This window comes from Sinocyclocheilus anshuiensis, unplaced genomic scaffold (genome assembly GCF_001515605.1).
Source record: "Sinocyclocheilus anshuiensis isolate Anshui unplaced genomic scaffold, SAMN03320099.WGS_v1.1 scaffold131, whole genome shotgun sequence".
NCBI classification, from domain to species: Eukaryota; Metazoa; Chordata; class Actinopteri; order Cypriniformes; family Cyprinidae; genus Sinocyclocheilus; species Sinocyclocheilus anshuiensis.
This window is the reverse complement of record NW_015548193.1, coordinates 321,589-328,222: the sequence shown is the minus strand read 5'-3', so window position 1 is coordinate 328,222 and position 6,634 is coordinate 321,589. Positions and strand designations below refer to the sequence as shown.

Sequence of the window (6,634 nt, the reverse complement as noted above, 5' to 3'; positions counted from 1 at the left end):
AATTATAGCAGTTTTATTTTAGTATCATTTATATACAATTATAGTATTTATTAAGATTTTGAATTAGCTTTATTTTATGTTTTTAGTTTTCACTTTTGTCATTAGTTTTTGGTTTTTTAATATTTCTATGTAGCTTTAATTTACTTCATTTCAGTTTTATTTTTTAATAATACGAGTACTTATTTAAACTTATTTTATTCCAGTTAGTAGCACAGGCAACATTTTTAATTTTCATTTAAATGCTAAAGTTTATGTTTTTCATTTAATATTAATCTTTTTTTTTTTTTCAATTGACAAATAAGTGGTCAACTTTGTTTAATTACTAAAACAAAAAAGAAAGAAAACTAATTACAAAAATTAAAAAAAAATTTCTTCAGTTTTATTAATTGTAGTAATACTTCAAACTTATTTACTTATTTTATTTCAGTTTTTGTTAATGGTGATTCCCATTAGATTATCAATAGAGTACAGTATTTTTATGGTATTAAAGAAAAATATTGTCATACAACTTTTAAGAATACATCACTGTTTTCACATAAAAGTAAAGGCAGTGAGTTTTTTTTGCAACAAGTTAATTAGATTGTAGTGCTTAATTTAAAATAATAATAATAATAATGTCACAGTGCAAAAAAAAAAAAAAAAAATCATAATGATCTTACAGTAGCCCTCGTGTTCTTTAAGCAAAATAGGCCTATATCTTTTCATGTCTTTCTTTAGATTTTGAATCATGTTGGTGTTCAGGGCTTAGCCTTAAAATGGTTCTCTTCTTAATTTTATTTTACTATTATTATTTTTCATTTGTTTTTATATTATTCTTATTGCCCCCCCCCCTTATCTTTCTCTGTACAGCACTTTGGTTCCAGTCGTGGTGTTGAAAGTGCTTTATAAATAAAGTCTGAGTTGAGTTGAGAGTTGAGATTTTGAGGACAAATAGGGCCTGGAGCTGTTCTTGACCTACCTGAATGTCCACCCGTGTCCACGGCCGTCCCGAACAGCAGCACATACTCTGTTAGAGAGGCGTGCAGCAGACACATGGAGCCCATCCAGCCGCCCGCATTCACAAACACCCACTGCAGGTCCTCATCGGGCAGGATGTGGCCCGGATACCTCTTCCTCAGCTCCACCACCACCTTAGAGAAGGCTTGCTCGTGGTCCTGGCCTGTGGCACACAAACACACACAGCTTAGACATCTAGCAGACAAGTGACAAGTTAGGAAGAGTCATTACCGGACTGTTATGTTGTATTTAATCAAAATATAGTTTAAACAACTCTTTTAGATAGACAATATGACCATCTGAATACAACTTTGAAGCTCTGCGTTGCTAGGAAGTGTATATTGGTAATAGTACTATTGCTATAGAGACCAATTATCGCAATATCTTAGCAACAGATGTGAGTTCAGAATAAAAACAGGTTATGTGTGTTCACTTACCTGCATACTGTCTGGCTAACCTGGTAACATCTTCTTTTGTAAAAACATATTGTTTATTTGCCATCCAATATCTTAGAAACTGAACTGTCAACACCAGAAAACCAAGAACCACCACAATTTTTAAAATAATTCTTATTAAAGACATCGTGACCCGACCACAAATGACTGTTTAAAAGTAAAACGCTGCCTGAGATCGCAAAAGACATTAGACGGACTTCATTCAGACACACGGCATGGCACACACGGACGCTGACGTGAGGTGACGTCACGCCTGTGGCAACCAATCGGCTGCCACAAACGGCGAGTTCTAGTCCAATCAAATCGCTCAGGGCGCTACACGGAAGAAGGCGGCGCGAAGGTGTATCATTATCATCAACATTGCCACTAAAATACGCAAACTCTACCAGCGCGCTTTGTGGATACAGTGATGTATATCGAATAAATGAATGTATTTATGTATGCGGTATTATTTATGCGCTCGGGGAGCCTGTAAACAGCGCCAGCGCTGATCGGGTTATTCATCTTTAGAAGCCACATACTGCGTGTAATGTGCGCAGCACTGTTCACTTGAGGACACTTAGGGAGGAAGATCAACTTGAAACTCTAAAAAGAAGCAATCAATGAATTCATGTTAAAAACCCTTAACAGGTGATCGGATAGATTACGTAACTGCAAGGGGATTTTATTAAGCAGTAAGATGGACAGTATCAGTAAACCTATGTTTGATCCTAAAGGTGAGGAATGTTTTCACATATTGATACATATGCATATTTATTCTCTGAGCTTTGAACTGTGCATGATTCGGAGACAAATCTACATGTGATATAACGTAATGCCCTCTTTTTGTTTCATACTCCTGTGGTTTGAATCCACTGGAAATAGTACACTTGCTTGAGGAGTCACGTGATGGCTGGCTGTGCAGCAGATCATGTGATTTAACCGAATCATTTTATAGAATCGGTTCGTTCGGACAGCTTATGTCAAGGATCCGGTTCAAACTGATTCACCATTTAGGCATCCATTCTAAAGTCCCTTCGCGGAATCATTTATAAGACAAATACATTTTTAGTTAAACACTATTGTTTACTACAATGTTTTGAAATAGGTGATATAAATTGCTTCGAATTTTTATATTATTATTATTATCGCTTCTGTTTCAGTTTTTATAACCATTTCTTACTATGTGTAAGTTGTTGTTTTTTAGCACGTGTGTTTGGCAGTGTTATTTTTTAGGATTACTGATAAACTACTGTCGTTTGATTTGTATTATTTGTATTTGTTATTTATTTTAATTTTAGTTACATTATGTCTGAATTTATTCTGTCTGTATAGGTCTTTTATTACGTTTTTAGTTTTATTTAATTTGAGTTATTTTAATACTTCAACAAACTAAATGGAAATGAAATAATATATATATTGCATTTATAAATGTGTGTGTACATATACAGTATATATGTATGTGTGTGTGGTTGTAGATACACATATGTAGTTGTTTTTTTGGTGTTTGTCTTAGTGGTATGTTAGAATAATTATTATACTCATACCTTTTGTTCTTTAATATTTTGAATTGTTTTTAGCTTTATTTTTTTGTTGTCCTCATTTGTAAGTCGCTTTGGATAAAAGCGTCTGATAAATGACTAAATAAATAAATACAAATTATTTGTATTTGCAAACACTTTGGGAAATAACTAGTTTAAACACTGAATCGTTCATAAGAAATTAGCATATTGAGTGACAAAGTTCTGTCACATTTAAAATCCAATAATTTTCACTCATCACTGGTGCTTGAATATTATTCTTGCATCGTGATCTTTGTTTCAGAGCACCAGCACTTAAGGTACAATCCTCTGCGGGACTCCTGGGTTCTGGTCTCGGCCCACCGGATGAAGCGTCCGTGGAAAGGACAGGTGGAGAAACAGCCAGAGGACAACATCCCACGACATGACCCAAACAACCCCCTCTGTCCCGGCAGCGTGAGAGCTAATGGAGAGGTGAGCCGCTGGACACTTTCATAATTTAGTTTCATCAGATTCTACAGTTTGTAGATTGTTTATGTTGCCCCTGTTTATATATATATATATATATAAATTAAAAAATACTTTTTATTTTTTATTTCAAATTTAATTTGTATTTAAAATATGTAATAGTGAATACAGTTCAATCAAACTGTAACTGATTTTTCTGATTTTTAAGCATTATGGAGGGTGTAAAAGCACAATTTTGAAGTTTGTATTTTGTTTGTTTTATATTATTGAGTGTTTAAGTAGTAAAAATGTTGTCTATTTTGTTATTTTAAGAAAATGTACACTACCGTTTAAAAGTCTGGGGTCAGTTTTAAAAAAAGAAATTAACAAGTTTATTCAGAAAGAATGCATTAAATTAATCAAGTGACAGTAATGACTTTTGCATTACACTGTTTAAAAAAAAATCTGTTTCAAATAAATGCTGTTCTTTTGAACTTTCTCAAAGTCCCTTTAAGACTTTAAGATTCTATAGTCTATAGTCATCAAAGAAGCCTGAAAAAAATAAAATGTATCATATAGTTTCCACAAGAATATAAAGCAGCACAACTGTTTTTAGCAGTGATAATAATCAGAAATGTTCTTGAGCAGTAAATCAGCATATTAGAATGATTTCTGAAGATCATGTGACACTGAGACTGGAGTAATGATGCTGAAAATACAGCTTTGATCACAGAAATAAATTACATTTTAACAGATATTAAAACAGAAAACAGTTATTTTAAATTGTAATAATATTTCACAATAGTGCAGTTTTTTCCATTTTTTTATTTTTTTTTTAATCAAATAAATGAAGTCTTGTCCCATAGACTTCCATTGTAGGTAAAAAAAAAAAAAAAAAACTTTTACTCTTACTTCCCAAATCTTGTCAAAGGAATTTTATTTATTTAAAAATGTAGGAATTGTATTTATTTATTTTTTGGCAAATCACCTGTCATTTAACATGGGATAAGACCCAGTGGTGTCCCAGTGGGATAATGATCTGGTCCTTTATTAAAGGGGTCCTATTATGCTCTTTTACAAAGTCTTGATTTTGTTTTGGGGGTGTACTAGAACAGGCTCTCATACTAGGTTGTTCGAAAAACACATTATTTTTCACATATTTTACATTATTACAACACCTCTCTCACCAGTCTGACATGAACGGCTCGAATAGTTCCTGTATCAAATGAAGGCCCGCCTTCTGAAATACGAAATGTGCTGTGATTGGTTAGCTGGGCCAGTATGTGCTGTGATTGGTTAGCTGGGCCAGTATGTGCTGTGATTGGTTAGCTGGGCCAGTGTGTGCTGTGATTGGTTAGCTGGGCCAGTGTGTGCTGTGATTGGTTAGCTGGGCCAGTATGTGCTGTGATTGGTTAGCTGGGCCAGTATGTGCTGTGATTGGTTAGCTGGGCCAGTGTGTGCTGTGATTGGTTAGCTGGCAGCAACATTACAGACTAACTAAAGTTGAAAAAGTGAAAAAGCATAATAGGACCCCTTTAAAATGCATGCATGTCAGTGGAGCCTGAGTTTTTGAACCTAGATTGTACCCAGAATATTCCTGTCAAAGAAAATGAAGGCTTTTATTTAGTGAAATTCATTGAAGGGTATTGTATATCCTTTTCTTTTTTCTTTACTTTTTGTGCTGCATCACTGCAGTGCCATTTCCGATCCATTTATATGCACTATTTTCAAGTATCAAATTATCAGATTGCAGTAAAATGGTCCATTTAAGGATTTTAAACATTCATGAGCTTATAGTTATACGCTCTCGACACCTCTGGCTCAGCCTGCAGCATCATGGGAGCTTTTTTACGAACACAGATGAAACCATCTTCTCTGTGGAAAGTGATGTGTCTGCAATCATTATACAGCATTCTCTGACTAAGCAGGAGAAAAAAAAACATTGATATCCTTTCCTTGAACGTACATTTCTCTCCGTCTGCCCGTGTGAGTTATACATCAATGAATATTCAGTGGCACAGTTCTTTTTTAAGCCTGAAAAATGTTCTTGGCTGACTCTCTCATTTGTGGATATTATTATTTAATGATTAATTAAATTCAGAAAGTTGCCAGGCTACTTTACATTCAGACAAGATGTTGAGCATGCACTCTTGAACTCTGGCGCTATTCGATGTTGCTGCTTCGTTCAGATATATACGTTTGGCTGGAAGCAGCTTGTCTAGTCAAATAACTGAAAGAGACAGAGCACTCAGGGATGCTTTATCCACCAGACTGTGGATAGGCTACACCAATCATTTGATATTTTCCTCCGTTTTATTCCAGGTGAATCCTGAGTATGACAGCACGTTCATGTTTGACAATGATTTCCCTGCTCTTCAGCCTGACGCTCCAGACCCCGGTATGATCTACCGTCCCATTCAGTCCCATAAGACTCAATCACACTTTATTCTGTTTCTGTAAGGGTTTTTACTGATTTCAGCATTTGGGATGTTCTACTAACACAAATATAACACTTTTTTGGACCTGTAACATGGTAATGGAAAAACTGGATATGAAATGTGAAAAATATGAAACAGCACAACTGTTTTGAACACTGATAATTATCAGAAATGTGTCTTGAGCAGTAAATCAGCATATTAGAATGATTTCTGAAGATCATGTGACACTGAAGACTGGAGTAATGATGCTGAAAATTCAGCTTTGATCAAAGGAATAAATTACATTTGAACATATATTACAATATAAAACAGTTGTTTTAAATAGTAATAATATTTCACAATATTTCTGTTTTTACTGTATTTTCATCAAATAAAGTAAGACTTAAGAAGAGACTTGGTAAGCATAAGAAAAAAAAAATCTTACTGACCCTAAACTTTTGAACAGTAGTGTATAACAAAGTATCATGCTGTCATCTCATACAGTCTCTCTATTATGATACTGCCACAATATTTTTTTTGCTGTTATAATGAAAGTAGACAGTTAATGTTCCTGCAAAGTTTAATTGTAAAACATTTAAAGTGCAATTATGGTCTTTATGTTCCAACGTTTTAACCATTTGCTGATAATCTGTGTTTATTGTTCTAGGTTCAGATCATCACCCACTTTTCCAAAGCAAAGCAGCCAGAGGTGTTTGGTGAGAGCGGTTTATTTCTTCTTTTTTATGAACTAAACTTACTAACTAGTACTGCTTGCTTAAAGTTAAAGGGATAGTTCACCCAAAAATGAAAATTCTGTCAT

The 6,634-nt window shown here is 34.2% G+C and overlaps 2 protein-coding genes across 2 annotated transcripts in view; one reads left to right on the top strand and one right to left on the bottom strand.

Annotated features, from left to right (window-relative positions):
- LOC107653128 (sigma non-opioid intracellular receptor 1) overlaps positions 1–1,665 on the bottom strand; it is a 2,706-nt gene extending 1,041 nt beyond the window's left edge. The window contains exons 1-2 of the mRNA XM_016439764.1: positions 1,434–1,665; positions 959–1,159 (exon numbers count right to left, since the gene is read on the bottom strand). Of these exons, the coding sequence (XP_016295250.1) occupies positions 959–1,159; positions 1,434–1,578 (346 nt within the window). The 5' untranslated portion in view covers positions 1,579–1,665. The remainder of the gene's footprint in view (positions 1–958; positions 1,160–1,433) is intronic.
- A 99-nt stretch (positions 1,666–1,764) lies between these two features.
- LOC107653127 (galactose-1-phosphate uridylyltransferase-like) overlaps positions 1,765–6,634 on the top strand; it is a 145,282-nt gene continuing 140,412 nt past the window's right edge. The window contains exons 1-4 of the mRNA XM_016439763.1: positions 1,765–2,167; positions 3,255–3,424; positions 5,720–5,795; positions 6,482–6,530. Of these exons, the coding sequence (XP_016295249.1) occupies positions 2,131–2,167; positions 3,255–3,424; positions 5,720–5,795; positions 6,482–6,530 (332 nt within the window). The 5' untranslated portion in view covers positions 1,765–2,130. The remainder of the gene's footprint in view (positions 2,168–3,254; positions 3,425–5,719; positions 5,796–6,481; positions 6,531–6,634) is intronic.